This window comes from Callithrix jacchus, chromosome 2 (genome assembly GCF_049354715.1).
Source record: "Callithrix jacchus isolate 240 chromosome 2, calJac240_pri, whole genome shotgun sequence".
Lineage (NCBI taxonomy): Eukaryota > Metazoa > Chordata > Mammalia > Primates > Cebidae > Callithrix > Callithrix jacchus.
In genome coordinates, this window is record NC_133503.1 from 147,130,562 (window position 1) to 147,146,474 (window position 15,913).

Consider the following 15,913-nt stretch of genomic DNA (forward strand, 5'->3'; position numbering starts at 1 on the left):
TTGTATATTTCAAAATTGCTAGAGGAGAGGCCTTGAAATGTTCCCAACACATAGAAATGACAAACAGTTGAGGTGATACCCCAGTACCCTGAGACCTGATCATTACATATTCTATGCATGTAACAACATCACACATACCACATAAATATACAAATATTATCAATAATAATTTTTTAAAAAAGAAAAAAACTCTGGGAGGGGTAGAAGGAGTCAGAGGCAGCAAACTGTGTTTTTATAAGGCTACCAGGTGATTCTGAGTTTGAGAACCACTGTACTATGGTATAATAAACAGTATTGCATTTTATTATAATTATTTTCATTTCACAATATAAACTTGAAAATTTTCATTTGGTTTAAATACTCCCAGATAACATGTTCCAGGCTAATTTCATATGGATTGCATTTTTTAGTAATTAAAAAACACAAATTTGGGGGAAAAGGAAGGACATGAACGTGAAAGATATAATGCTTAAAGAAAAAATTTTAAATACATATTTGTGGTTCAGGTCACTATTAACAAACCAACGAGCATGGTCACTTACTATAATGCCTAATATTCTGCAGAGGGCTACACAAGGACAAATTCATGCTAATGAATAGAAAACATTACATTACTTCCATGACTTCAATTACTATCTACATTAAAGATTCTCAATCAAGGGTACTAACAACTCCTAGGGACTCTCAACTTCCACAAGGTCTTATTCTTCCCCACCCACCTATCTTCCAAAATCATGGCCCAATTGGTTATTGTTACTGTAAAGGGTATATCATACACTTCCAGTGTACTGGATAAATGAAAGTTTAAGAATTATTGGCCTTTACCATAAGACCTCTTTCCTGATTTTCTGCATGCTATATATTTCCAGTTGGAGATCTAATAAGAACTTCAGATTAAATCTGTCTAAAACTGAACTCATCATTTTGCCTCACTCCTTTTCTTTCCTCAGCTTAGTGAATACAGCACAAAACTGCCGAAGCCAAAAACCTAACATCTTTGACCTCTCCCTCCTTTGCCACCCCTCAACCAATCACTAAGGCAGTTGATTTTATTTTCAAAGTATCTCCTGATCCACTATCCTTTTTGCCAGTATCCTGGCCCAGGCCTCTAGAATCTCTTCCCTGGATTAGTAATTCAGATTCCTACTCAACTAATTCTGGCTCCAGTTTTATTGTTCCTTCCAGAAAGAGGGAACTTTCTAAAGGGAAAATCTAATCATTTCATTCTATGGCTTAAAATCCTTCAATCAAAATAAAGCATGTAACTACAAAGCTTTCATCACCTGATCTGTTTCAGGCTTTAAATCGCATACCATCATTCATGACTCCAGCTGTACTGAATTTTAGTTCCTGAAAGGCAGTATTTTCTCTTCTGTTAACCCCTCTGACACGGTGTTAGCTCTTTTCACTGGGCTAATTTCTATTTATTCTTCATGATCCAGTTTTGATGTCACTTTTTTTCATAAAACCATCTCTCACCTCCACATGTTATACTCAGTAGCATCTCTAAGTACAGTACTTATCATCATACTGTTCAGTAACCATATTTCCTCCTCTAAATTTCAAGATCTACATAGAATAAGAACCATATCTATTTTTTCATATTACAATCCTGGCACCAAACAGCAAGACACCATGAAACTGAAAGCATGAGTTCTAGTCAGAGAGGCTCAAAAAGTGTTACAAGCTGTGAAAATTTGGGACAGTTACTTAAACTCTAATATTCCTTATCTGTAAAGTATAGCTAATACCATCTTTCAAGGCTATTCATAAATTAAATAGAATATGTGAAACATTTGGCACAATGCTTGATACACAGAAATGTTAGCTATTATTACTTAGTACGTATCAAAGAAAATATTTGCTGAATGAATACACTGTTCACAAATTATTAAAAACATATTTTAATAATGCTAACCTCATATAATTCATTGTATTTCCAAGCATATACTTCTATTAAAGAAGTTTCAGTTTTAATCATGTCCATGGCACCAAAGTTTCTTATAGACAGTATTTAGTTGAGTTACAAAGCAGAATGTTCAAAAAGAATGACCTGTGCCTCATTTTCAGGAACAATTTGTTTATGAAGTTGAATCTGCTCCAAGCCAGGACTTTCTAGAAAATTTGGATTACTGTTACAAATTGAGGCAGTTACATTATACCTTGCTGACTGATAAAAGCTGTAGTATTCAAGTCTATTTTCCCTTGAGTTTTCTAGTGCCTTTAGTTTTTGTTTAAATTGAACAACTTTGTAGATCAAAAAAATGATTAAAACACAAGCTAAGATGAAAAAAGCTAGCAAAATGTCAAAAGCCTCATTCAACTTCTCAATTTCTTGTGTACAAATCAGAGATGTTTTCCCTGACACTGAAGCAGCATCAATCGGTAGAGCACTGTTTTTTTCCAAGTTCAAGGTAACAGAAGTAGTAAGCTGTATCTGCACAGGCAACACTGCTGTAGTCTCTAATCGATTACCAAACGCAGTCTCTTGAAAAAATCTACCAGCAGGTGAAGGAGATTTTTGTTCCCAGAAAGTAATGCTCTCAGTTTCAGTATTTTCCAGAGGATTGCCACTGGTGGTTACTTTAGGCCAGGCCATCATTAGTGCAGTAGTCTTGTGACGAATGTGAGGAGATTTTACAACAGCCCAAGCTGTGGATACATTTGTTGAAGACGTAACACAATTTGTAATGTTAATATAACGTAATGCTCTGCCACGCATGGATGGGGGATTCTGACAATAGATGTTTAGGGTAATGGCTGAAGATGTTAGCCAGTCTCGAAGGCCCGCAAGTTTGCAGTTACATTCCCAAGGATTAGAATTTGCCTGAAGATGAATCAATGAAGACAATGGCTTAAGGACCCTTGGATGCAAGTCTGTAAGATTATTAAATGACAGATTAAGGATCTTCAAAGATGCTCCCATGTTTTCAAATGTATCATTATCAATGCTAATTATTCTGTTTCTATCTAACTTAAGGTAAATTAAATTCTTTAACAAACTAAATGTGTCAGAATTTAAATTCTCTAAATCATTATGACTTAAGATCAAATGTTTAAGATTATTAATTCCACTAAATCCATCCCTAGTAACATTTCTAATTCTTGAATTTTTCAGGAGGAGATATTCCAAGTTGACAAGTCCTTTAAATGCAAAGGGCTGTATTACTTCAATGGGATTATGAGACAAAGAAAGTCTTCTAAGACTTTTAAGTACATCAAAGGCATTTGATGGTACTTTTGTTAAAGTATTACTTTCTAGATACAAACAAGCAAGGTTTCCAAGATGTTGAAAGCCTGAGTCTGATATCCTCAAAATGTTATTGTTTGATAAGTCAAGTATCCGAAGAGCAACCATACCAACAAAGGTACCACTCCCAAGAACAGTGAGGCGATTCCTTTGTAGATTTAAGTACTGAACTGAAACTAGATCATTAAATATTCCTCTTGGAACAAAAGATACCAGATTAGACTGTAAATATAAATTACGAAGATTTAACAGTCCCTTAAATATTCCAGGATCTAAGCGTTTGATAAAATTATTATTTAGAAATAGAAAATATAGATGCCTCAATTGAACAAAGGCTTTTGGATATACATAGAGAATGTTAGAATTATCCAAATACAATGCTACAAGAGAATGAAGTCCTGTTAATTCACTTTCATTTATATAAGATATATTATTTCCAGTCAGATACAGAAAAGCTGTACGTTCAGGAAAATTCTGAGGAATACTCGAAAGGCCTAAGTTACGGCAGTTAATTTGTCTCCCAGTGCAGAGCTGACAAACAGACGAACATCCAAGTATTTCTTTGTGAAGTAATAATAAAATATAACAGGTAACAAGCAGAAACAGTCGTAGGCAAAGCAGAGAAAACTGTAATCCACACATATCCCTGTTCTTGGTTTTTCTGTTCAGATCAGAATTGGCTATAAAAAGAGAAGGTAAAGCTTAAATCATCAAAACTTCATCAAATGAATACTTTTTATAATACTGTAACTTCTGTATTGTTTTAATTAGGATCAGCCAATAATAATATCATAAATAATTGCATTAAATGAGTATGGAATACATTCTAGAATTATTAACATGATCAGGCCATTAACACACTATTTGACAAGATAGTTCAGATTAATGAAACATTTGCTAACTTAACTTAAAAATTACAATTGATTACAACATAGGTGACAAATGATGCAAGAATGAGAATCTATGAATTTAGTACGTCTCTTTAACAACATAAAGTCTAATATCAAACACTATAATTTACAAAAATACAAATTCACTACAGAACAATTAAACTCTAAATTACAGTTTTTCACAAAACTATTTTTCATGTCAGCTATAAGTTCATACTTAAGTAAATAATCTTACCAAAAACAGGAAATTCATATTATTAAAGCTCAGCTGATTCAGTAAAGATTTTCTTTCTAAATCTGAAGAACGACATTTCTAAACTTCATTTTGTTCTGTGGCACTGCTGACCTCCACTCCACCACCTTTTTTTTAAAGTCACTGTTTGCTCAGGAAACACCACTCTTCACATTGGTTCCTTTAGAGTCAATGTGTAAAACAGAGGTTGCCATGGATACAGGAAGCTGAGAGACAGGAAGTAATTTTATCTGTGTTTCAAAAGTATTGCTAAACGGAAATCTTGGGAACTTATTTTTTCAGAATGCAGTTAGAGTTTTCCTAATATACACATTGAAACTTCTCCAATAATTTAAAAATAATAGTTTTTAGAGAATACCTGAAAACCTTAGTTATTCAGAACCTAAACATAACAGACTCTAGCTATCAACAACATAGCTAATAAATGGAAAAGACTCGTTGAAATAAGATGCATATAGAGTAAGATAATTTTTGTAAGCTTTATAATGAATTGAATATTTATATTGTTTTAAATACATATTAAAGACTTCAACTTTACGCTTCATTCCTTTAATAAAAATAGAAAAAAACAATTTAGAATGGTGAACACAAACGGTATACTATCCTCTAGTGCTCTTTTTTAAATTTTCAAAATATTTTTGGTTGCAAAAACTACCGAGTAGTACTTAACATGTTAAGGTACTAACTGGTAGTAAGGTATTAATTAGTATTAAGGCACTAATTGGTTGCACTGGGTTATAAGATGGTAATAAGCTGCATACCAAATTACTGACATAGGTTATCTTTGCAAGAAAAGTTGGGGAGAGTGAAAGAGGATGTTTTGCCCTATATATATCTGAATTAGTTTGAATCTTTTAGAACAAAAATGGGGAATTTTAATGTAATTTTTTTAAAGAATTTAAAGAATTGAATATAAATTGTTTATATAATATATTGTTCAGTCATTAACTTTCCAAAAGGCTAGTTGCTTAAGCTTTCTAATTCTTTTATTAATATTACTAATACCCTGATAATATTCCTAAAATATCAAGTTATATAATTGTATATAACTTTCCTTTGATGTTAAAGCAGTTTTACTTCACATCAAGACAATAAATTACTTTAGATAATAATTATGTCCACACTAGATACTTGAAATAATACCTAGCACTATCTATGACTGAAAATTTAGAAATGCATACTGAATATCAGATCTTTATCAAAATGATTTATGATTCTTACAATTATCCTTTATGGCTGGCTCTTGTTACTATTTTATGCATTAAAAACTGGAAAACAAAACGACAAAAATGACATGAACTTGAGGTAGGGCTAGGTTTCTCAGGTCCACTTCGTTTAGCACTTCCAATAACATACAAAGTACCCATGGATTTTTCAATTGCATAATATAACTTAAGGAGTTAGAAAAAAGTCAGAAAAAGGATCCTTTGAAATAAAAATTAATTTAAAGGGAAAAACCCACACAGTAATATAACCAGAGTATTAATTTTGTTCTCTATGGCAAAAATAGCCAACACAGTCAAGAATACTTATAATCTTATTTCTCACATTCTAAAAACTGGTGAAAACTAAACTGGCTTCACCAAAAACAGTAAATCACACTGTAACTCTCAGGTTGAATGTTAAAAAAAAATCCAATCTCTAGCAAAACCAAGTTTAGTCTTTCTGTTCATTTAGGAGTTGCTGCTCTTAAAGACAACTGATCAACACTAGAGAAGGCCACAGAAATCAAAAACTCAAAAAAGGTAGATGTGAGAAGGTAATTTAAACCTCTTCTCTTGCTTAGTATGATCATATCACCAGTTAGTGGGCAAAACTGGCTACTCAGGTTTTAGATGAGAATTCAAGTCTTCTGACTTCCCTGTGTACTTACTGCAAGGTACATTTCCCTGTGCTTTGACTGAGTATTATTACTTCACAGCAACTCATATAATGCAGGTAGTATATTCTCATGAGCTCTAAATCCTGTAACATGTTTTCTAAAATCTCCACATGATCTCCAACATGTAATAATTCCCCCCATCTGAATTGTGACATTGTGATTTTGTTCTGTAATAACACATCAAAATGATTCTTCATTACCCTATTCTAATTACTAATCTTCATTACAACTAGTACTGAACACTACACTCAACTTCTTAAATTAGCCTTCTATTTCTTTCAGGGAAATTGACTCATAATTTTCCTCTCATTCTTGTAGCTGAACCTTCTTTTACAGTGCCTTTGTCTTCAAATCATCTCATGCTTCTAGTATCAATACAGAACTATTCTCTTTTCCATTCAGATTCTGCCTATACAAAAACAAGAATGTATAAATAACAGAACAATTGTTCCATTAGCATCTTTTAAATATACACCATCTGTATGTATGCATGTATTCTTTTGAGACATGGTCTTGCTCCGTTGGCTAGGCTGGAGTGCAACAGTGTGAACACAGCTCACCACAGCATCGACCTGCCAGCTCAAAGTGATCCTCTTGCCTCAGCCTCCTGAATAGCTGGGAGTACAGTATGCCACCACACCTGGCTAATTTTTCTTATTTTTGTAGAGATGAGGTCTTACCATTTTGCTCAGGCTAGTCTTGAACTAGTAGACTCAAGTAATCCTCCCACCGTGGCCTCCTCTCAACCTGGGATTACAGGTGTGAGCCACTGTACCCAGCCTATATGTATTTAGATACATAGCATCTACATATAAACCAATCAAGATTAGTTTACATATAAAGAATGGCTTATAATAACAGCAGTCACTGATTTTATGGATCTTCAAAGTTACTGATGGACCTAAAGTCAAGAGAATGAAAATGAAATGGGATTTGCAATTAAAAAATAATCCAGCTCTTTCTGCCATCATCAAGCCTGTGGAGGCCTGCTTGAAGCATGACTTCCAAAAGCAAGTATGTCTGGAAGGCTGTGGTCCAAGGCCATTTTTGCTGGCTATAGGCAGGGTCTCTGGAACCAAAAGGAGCAAACAGATGTTCTTAAAACTGAAGGTGTTTACGCCTGAGATGAAACTGAATTCTATTCGGGCAATAGTTGTGCTTATGTATACAAAGCAAAGAACAACACAGTGACTCCTGGCAGCAAACCAAACAAAACCAGAGTAATCTAGGGAAAGGTAACTTGGACCCACAGGAACATTGGCTCGATTTTTGCCAAATTCCAAAGCGATCCGTCCGCTAAGGCCATTGGACATAAATGCTGTAACCCTTAGGATTTAAACTAATGAAAAGTAAAGAAAGTGGACTTGTGCTCTTGGAAAAAGAAATCTAGTAAATGATTTGAAAATTATCATTTTGCTCAATGTAGGAGAGAAATTTTAACGAGGGTCAGTACTTTATCTCAACATAGACCTCTTATCAGTTGTAAGATAAAAAAACATAGTATAACTATACAAAGTTGAGAAATCAGATAACACCTTGACCAGCATTAACATCATCAATGAGAAACAGATGAGCACCATGTGACTTTGCCTGTGATATTCCAAGAGGCACACATCACTCATACAATATTCCAACAGGAGATGCATATATATATATATATAAAACTGTAAGAAAATACCAGACAAACCACAAATGAGGAACAGGCTATTCTGTTGGGGAAGGTGAGGGGAGGATGGATGGGAGACAAAAACAAAGAAACAATTGGAGAGATAGAAAGAGATTAAAGGAGTGGACCCTTTAAAAATGTTATAAGAAAAAGAAAAGACTGAGAAAATGACATTACAGAGTAAAAGAGACTATAAAAAGACTAACACTAAATGCAATAATTGGTCCTAGACTGAAGTACTGACGAGTAAAAAGACCATGACAAATGCAACTTCCACATAAATGGTTCGGAATATAAAACGTCTATCTAGTTATCTGACAGAAAATGTGTATCACACAACACACTGAGACAAAAGTTAACAATAGGTGATTCTGGGTAAAGGTTATAAGGGTGTCCTTTACTGTTCTTGCAGGGTTTTTCTGAGTTTGAAATAGTTTCTAAATGAAAAGATCATGACAGTAGCTATAATTTCCATGTAAAATTTGTTCTTGTGAATTACTGCCAAGGTATGTCAGCACTTCTAAGTTTTTAAGGTATGCTTTAAAATAAAAACAAACAAATATTGTGCTCTTACATTATGGCAAAACTATGAATATCTCTGTTTGCTTAATTGTCAACAAGAAAATCAACCAACAAATTTTTAACTACAAATCTGTGAGAATAAAAATAAACTGTATTTATCAGAAGCATAAAATTTCAACTATGCCTGTGACTTCGGGGCTTTACAAACACTGTACTGACACTGGAACACTTTGAAGGAATATTATTTATTAATCATTCCCCCTAGCAAGACTTTAGAAGAATATTTTTAACTTCTTGATATCTGTTCCTGTTACACAGTCATTTTGAGAAGCAATATTCTATTTCTATGAACAATTTTAGGTACCATCCTCATTGCTGCTTCAGGATAAATTTCTTTGTTTTATATTGGCATAGTTTTACACTGTAAAGCACAGAAAGCAGAACTATTAAACAGAAGGGCTGTTCCAACTTAGAAAAAGCTAGGAGAGATGCATTATAATTCAAAGTATCTCCTCTTTCCCCTGGCTCCCACTGAAACCTTTGGAACACTATCTCTCCTCTGACCTTTTCCACCACCTTCTGGGTTTTGCTGAGACCGACTAATATCAGCAGATTGTGGTTTAGATGTGAACTATATTAGCATTTCTCTTTCCTGCAAATCCCTTCAATTTTGATGGTTCTTATTTATTTTACACTTACATTACCAATTTCCAGTTTATCACAATTCCTAAAATCCCTATAGTTTTAAACACATACACACACAAAGGAAGAAGAATGGAGGGAGTAGTAAGTCCAGGAGAGTTGAGTCACTTCCAATAACTATATAATAACCTTTGTGAAATTATTTTCTTCCCTCAAAAGACAGTATTATAAAACGGATGCAGTTACGTGAATGAAGACTATACTTACTGAATATAGAAACTAGCATATGGAGTTAAAAGCACAGATTTGGGAGCCACTGTATTTTGGAGATAATGCTTACATAACAAATAGCTATATAATTAGAAAAAAGTCCTACAATAAAATGGATGCCTTAAGGAGCAGAAACTTTTTATTAGCCAAGTAACCAAACGAAATCTGAATGAACATCCATCATACTGTAGAAGGAAAGTTTATTACCAAGTAAAGAGTAACCTAAATAACCCCTAAGGGAACTTTCAATGTTAATCCACGAGTACTGAAGACTACCCAATACAGCTGAGCAGTGTATATATATATAAAACTACTGGTGGGGCATCAAAGCTCCACACAATACCATCTATGCCAGGCATTAGACCAGTCAAATCGACCACAATGTGAAAAATAATTCCAGAATCATGCCTAGTTTGGTTACTGGAATATGGCTAACAGTTTCTTGGTACCCAAACTGCTAAGCTTTTCATGGCCAGTCTTTCGAGCATCTTACAGTTTGGATTTGATAGAACCTCTACCATTTAATCTCCATTATTTTGACCCACTAAAGAAGCATTTGCAGCTCTTTTTCACTCCAATAACCAATGCTCATAATCCACTGATCTGCTTACAGATCAAACATATTTCAACTATGTAGTATAATATAGCTACTCAGTAATTCAGAAAAGTTCCCAATATAAAATCCAACTCACAACTTAAAAAAAGAGTATACAGTCAGAAAGGTTAGTGAAGCAGAGAAATTAGGATAAACAGAAGATAGGATTAACTGCTTTTGCTACTGCTGGATAGATGTCTTTATTGATAGAGTGCTTCTATAACCCAGAGAGAGTGTTCTCAACATTTTTCAAGTATTAACCTCTTTTTAATTCTCACAGGAGCCCTATAAAGTAAGGTATTATGATTACCCTCATATAATGGATAAAAAAATGAGACACAGAGAAATTAAAACTAAAGCTTTATACCCAGAAGATCCTACCATATTTCCATATATAAAATTTTCTGGTGTTTTTATTAGCCTTTAAGTTCTGGGGTACATGTGCAGAACATGCAGGTTTGTTACATAGGTATACACATGCCATGGTGGTTTGCTGTACCCATTAACCTGTCAAATACATTAGGTATTTCTCCTAATGCTATCCCTCCCCTATCCCCCACTGACAACAGTCCCTGGTGTGTGATGTTCCCTTCCCTGTGCCCATATGTTCTCGTTGTTCAACTCTCACTTATGAGTAAGAACATGCAGTGTTTGGTTTTCTGTTTTTGTGTTAAGTTTGCTGAGAATGATGGTTTCCAGCTTCATCCATGTCCCTGCAAAGAACATAAACTCATCCTTTTTATGGCTGCATAGTATTCCATCTATTTGTGCAACATTTTCTCTAGCCAGTCTATCATTGACGGGCATCTAGGCTGGCTCCAAGTCTTTCCTATTGTGAATAGTGCTGCAATAAACATACGTGTGCATGTGTCTTTATAGTCTAATGATTTATAATCCTTTGGGTATATACCCAGTAATGCGACTGCTGGGTTAAATGGTATTTCTAGTTCTAGATCCTTGAGGAATTGCCACACTGTCTTCCACAATGGTTGAGCTAATTTACACTCCCACTAACAGTGTAAAAGTGTTCCTATTTCTCCACATCCTCTCCAGCATCTGTTGTTTCCTGATTTTTTAATGACCACCATTCTAACTGGCATGAGATGGTATCTCACTGTGGTTTTGATTTGCATTTCTCTAATGACCAGTGATAATGAGATTTTTTTTCACATGCTTGTTGGCTGCATAAATGACTCATTTTGAAAAGTGTCTGTTCATGTCCTTCACCCACTTTTTGATGTGGCTGTTTTTTTCCTGTAAATTTGCTTAAGTTCTTTGTAGATTCTGGATATTAGCTCTTTGTCAGATGGATAGATTGCAAAAATTTTCTCCCATTCTGTAGGTTGACTGTTCACTCTGGTGATAGTTTCTTTTGCTGTGCAGAAGCTCTTTAGTTTAATTAGATCCTACTTGTCAATTTTGGCCTTTGTTACCATTGCTTTTGGTGTTTTGGTCATGTAGTCTTTGTCCATGCCTATGTCCTGAATGGTATTGCCTAGGTTTTCTTCTAGGGTTTTTACGGTTTTAGGTCTTACATTTAACTCTTTGATCCATCTTGAGTTTATTTTTGTATAAGGTGTAAGGAAGGGGTTCAGTTTCAGTTTTCTGCATATGGCTAGTCAGTTTTCCCAACACCATTTATTAAGTAGGGAATCCTTTCCCCATTGTTTGTTTTTGTCAGGTTTGTGGAAGATCAGATGGTTGTAGATGTGTGGTGTTATTTCTGAGGCCTCTGTTCTCTTCCATTGACCTCTATATCTGTTTTGGTACCAGTACCATGATGTTTTTGTTACTGTAGCCTTGTAGTATAGTTTGAAGTCAGGTAGCATGATTTCTATGGCTCTGTTCTTTTTGCTTAGGATTGTCTTGGCTATGTAGGCTCTTTTTTGGTTCCACATGAAATTTAAAGTAGTTTTTTTCTAATTCTGTCAAGAAAGTCAATAGATAGCAGTGAATCTATAAATTACTTTGGGCAGTATGGCCATTTTCACGATATTGATTCTTCCTATCCGTGAGCATGGAATGTTTTTCCATTTGTTTATGACCTCTCTTACCTCCTTGAGCAGTAGTTTGTAGTCCTCCTTGAAGAGGTTCTTAACATCCCTTGTTAGTTGTATACCTAGGTATTTAATTCTCTTTGTAGCAATTGTGAATGGGAGTTCACTCATGATATGGCTCTCTGTTGGTCTGTTATTGGTGTCTAGGAATGCTTGTGATTTCTGCACAATGATTTTGATTCCTGAGACTTTGCTGAAGTTACTTATCAGTTTAAAAAGATTTTGGGCTGAGACGTTCTTATATAATTTATAATAGGAGGTTTTTCTTAACAAATGGAACTTGAGAAAATGAAACTTAAAAAATTAACTATGAGCAGTGACCAAACTTCATAACTATGGAAGAATGTGAAAACCCCAGCACTGTGGCATACACCTGTAATACCAGCACTTTGGGAGGTTGAGGTAGGAGGATAACTTGAACCTAGGAGTTCAAGGTGAACCTGGGCAACATGGTGAAACCCCATCTTTACAAAAAATATAAACAATTAGTTGGGTATGGTGGTGCGCACTTGTAGTCCCAGCTGCTGGGGAAGCTGAGGTGAAGGAATCACCTGAACCTGGGAAGTCGAGGCTGCAGTAAGCCATGACTAGGCCACCATACTCCATCCTGAATGATAGAGTGAGAACCTGTCTCAAAAAATTAACAAATAAACAACAATAAAAAAAATTATTGTGTACTATAAAATCAAGATTATTATAATTTAAAGGTACTGTGCCCTGTGACTAAGCTACCACTAGAATTTTAGAGTTGTAAACACCAAATAATACTTCCAATGTATTTTCTATGTCATCTCTTCCAGATAAGTATCTATAACATAGTGGAGAACCTCAATATATACTTTCTTTTTTTTTTTTTTTTTGAAATGGAGTTTCGCTGTTGTTACCCAGGCTGGAGTGCAATGGCACAATCACGGCTCACCATAACCTCCACCTTCTGGGTTCAAGCAATTCTCCTGACTCAGCCTCCCGAGTAGCTGGGACTACAGGCATGCACCACCATGCCCAGCTAATTTTTGTATTTTTAGTAGAGACAGGGTTTCACCTTGTTGACCAGGATGGTCTCTATCTCTTGACCTCGTGATCCACCCGCCTCGGCCTCCCAAAGTGCTGGGATTATAGGCGTGAGCCACCGCGCCCGGCCAATAAATACTTTCTTAATAAATGCACTTGATTTCTAGAGAGAAGACAGAAAGAATAATTTATTGTCCCTTTTATAAACAACTTAAATAAAACAAGATATGTTGTTTTAAGTGGTTGGAAGAAGTACCTTATTTAATAATGAAATTATCTAGGATTATGAACTCATTTTTTGATCAGACTAATAAAAATGACTCAGAAATAGTAAAATAAGATTGTGGAATAGTAAAATTAGACAAAATATCATTACTCGAGGTACTCAATAGCCTGGCAGCATAGACATTAAGAGTAAGATGGACTGGATTTGAATTTCAGTTTGGTAGTTGACTTTAGGTGGGTAATTAGGCTTCACTAGTCTTGATTACACATTTAAAGGTTTAATAAGGCCAGACGCAATGGCTCATGCCTGTAATCCCAGCATTTTGGGATGGTGTGGTGGGTGGATCACTTGAGATCAGGAATTCAAGACCAGCCTGGCCAACATGGTGAATCCTTCTCCCTATTAAAAAAAACAAAAATTAGCCAGACGTGGTGGTATGCGCCTGTGATCCCACCTACTGGGGACGCTGACGCAGGAGAGTAACTTGAACCCGGGAGGCGGAGTGTAGTGAGCTGAGATTGTGTCACTGCACTCCAGCCTGGATGACAGAGCGAGACTGTTTCAAAAAAAAAAGGTTAATAATGTCCATCCCCCTAGGGCTGCTGGAAGAATCCACTGAAATGTGTATGAAAAACAAATTGTATAAAAGCTATCACAAATTATGTGCTCTATTAGTTATTATTTACTTTTTCTTATCACCTTCTTCACACATAAACTAGATGAATGTGGGAAAGCTTCCAAAGAAAGCTTTGTACCTGCTGAATAAGCTGGTACCATCACACAGTTAGTCAAAATGATTAATAGTAGAAACAATTATTTACTGAGTGGTCATATTCGTTAAGCATTTTAGAAGGCATTATATATACATTCTCCAAGTCATCATCATAAGCCCTAGGTGCTAGCTGTTATCACTGCTTCCATTTGAAACATGAGAAAACAGAATGAGAGAAAAGTGGTTCAATGTCACATGAACACCAGGCAGAACATGCATCTGAAACTAAATTTAGCTTATCTCTCCATCGTAATGTGTTTTTTTCTCTCTGAGACTCTGGATAGAATGAAGGCAGAAACTCAAGGAAAAGAATCTCCAAAATAAATAAATAAATAAACAAAAAAAGATGTTCCTCAGGCTATAAAGGAACCACTTGTGACAAACACATGCATCATCTACATGGGGAAAAACTGGAAAGCTCAGGAGACTCTCATCATTTTCCTCCTGAGTACTTTTTCTATTGTTATCCTTGTTGGAGCTAGCTACTCTGTGTGCAATTACTTTTCTGTATCATTTCAACTACTTTGAGGATCTGGACCCAATACAGCATTCTCACTGATAAACATCTCTTATTCTCACTGTAAAGCAGTTTGAGGTCCTGAAACATCAAAATAATCTCATTTGATCATAGTGTAGTTTTCTCTGGTGATATGTTTGAAAGAAGCTTCTCATACAATGGTCAGTGATTAGTTAAGGGCACCCAGTGTCTATAATATGACTGTTACATATGAAAACAGTTTGCCAGAAGCCTTTATCTAATTTGCAGACGGGGCACTGTTCCTAGATATGAGGAAAGCATTGAGAAGGTAGTCCCAAATTCACAAGCATTCAGAAACTTTCCTAAGCAGTCAGGATAGAAGATAGAAGACACAAATTGTTCTTCTAAGATGTTAGAGTACAATAAACAATAATCTATCCTAAAGGTGAAATACAATGTGTCCTCAGTACACAGCATGGTGACCTAGTACATAACAGCATCTTTAAAACATTGCTGTTGTATTAGTTAGTGTCTTAAGGTTGATATCAGAAGAGCAAGAAGTGAGAATTTTAATTCTAATGTATGTTTCAAGAGGAAAGTAAATTTGTATTAAAAATGAAAACCAAAATAGACCATTCCCATTCAAATCCTAATGTAGGAAGATAGAAATAACTTCAAAAAGTGTGGCACTTTGGGAGAGGGGGAAGTGTGAGGAGGGGAATATCTGGTTTTCAAAGAACTTTCAGAAGCTTAAAAAAAGTTTTATAAATGATTATAACCTTCCAATTAAAAGTCAGCAAGCCAAGGAATTAATCATTTACCTTCTTTCTCAATGAAACTGCTTTGTATACAGATGAAAGGAGTGAGCATCCAGTTGTAGTATCAACTGTTCTTTCTAACACTTGTCTACACCCTACAGCTTCTGCTGGATTAAAGCTAATAAAATTCAGCTTATAATTATTGGCCAATTCAAAAATAGATACCTTACTCAAATTATGCTGGAAAACCAGTCGCCAAACTCACAAAAGCCAAAGATACATATGCATAGCTTATACCAAAAACAAAAACATTAAAAGCTGCATCGAAGAGTTTTTTTGTCCCAGTAGAACTGAAACAATCAGAACCAATAATAACTATAAATTGCATTAGATTATATACAAAAAAGGAAAACATGCATAATGTAAAAATTATTCTTTTGAACTTCTAAGGATATATAGCCCCTTTGTAAACCATATATTCAAAGAGTGGTTAGGGAGCAGAATTTCAGCATCTGAGGTCCTGAAACTTCAAAGTAATCTTATTCATGTCTCTATTTTCCTTACATAACAATGCAAGAAAGGGAATCAGTCACCATTCAATATACCCAATGAAGACTGTTCCTTTTATGGTCAACTCTGGC

At 35.1% G+C, this 15,913-nt stretch overlaps 2 protein-coding genes across 10 annotated transcripts in view; both read right to left on the reverse strand.

Annotated features, from left to right (window-relative positions):
* Nucleotides 1-15,913, reverse strand: part of IPO11 (importin 11) — a 221,033-nt gene that overhangs the window by 46,709 nt on the left and 158,411 nt on the right. For 2 of the 9 annotated variants that reach the window (XM_078365464.1, XM_078365463.1), the window contains one exon: nt 1,889-2,877. The exons of the other annotated variants lie outside the window; for them this stretch is intronic. In XM_078365464.1, the coding sequence (XP_078221590.1) occupies nt 2,856-2,877 (22 nt within the window). In that variant the 3' untranslated portion in view covers nt 1,889-2,855. Of the gene's footprint in view, nt 1-1,888; nt 2,878-15,913 lie in introns of those variants that run through there. 9 annotated transcript variants of the gene reach the window in all.
* Nucleotides 1,889-4,515, reverse strand: LRRC70 (leucine rich repeat containing 70). Its single transcript, XM_078365466.1, has 2 exons — nt 4,376-4,515; nt 1,889-3,930 (listed from the first exon to the last, which is right to left on the reverse strand). The coding sequence occupies exon 2, from the start codon at nt 3,890-3,892 to the stop codon at nt 2,024-2,026; it is 1,869 nt and encodes a 622-aa protein (XP_078221592.1). The 5' UTR covers nt 3,893-3,930; nt 4,376-4,515; the 3' UTR covers nt 1,889-2,023.

Excerpts from the sequence above, each read along its gene's own strand:
- LRRC70 (XM_078365466.1), bottom strand. The coding sequence starts at position 3,892 with ATGTGTGGATTACAGTTTTCTCTGCTTTGCCTACGACTGTTTCTGCTT.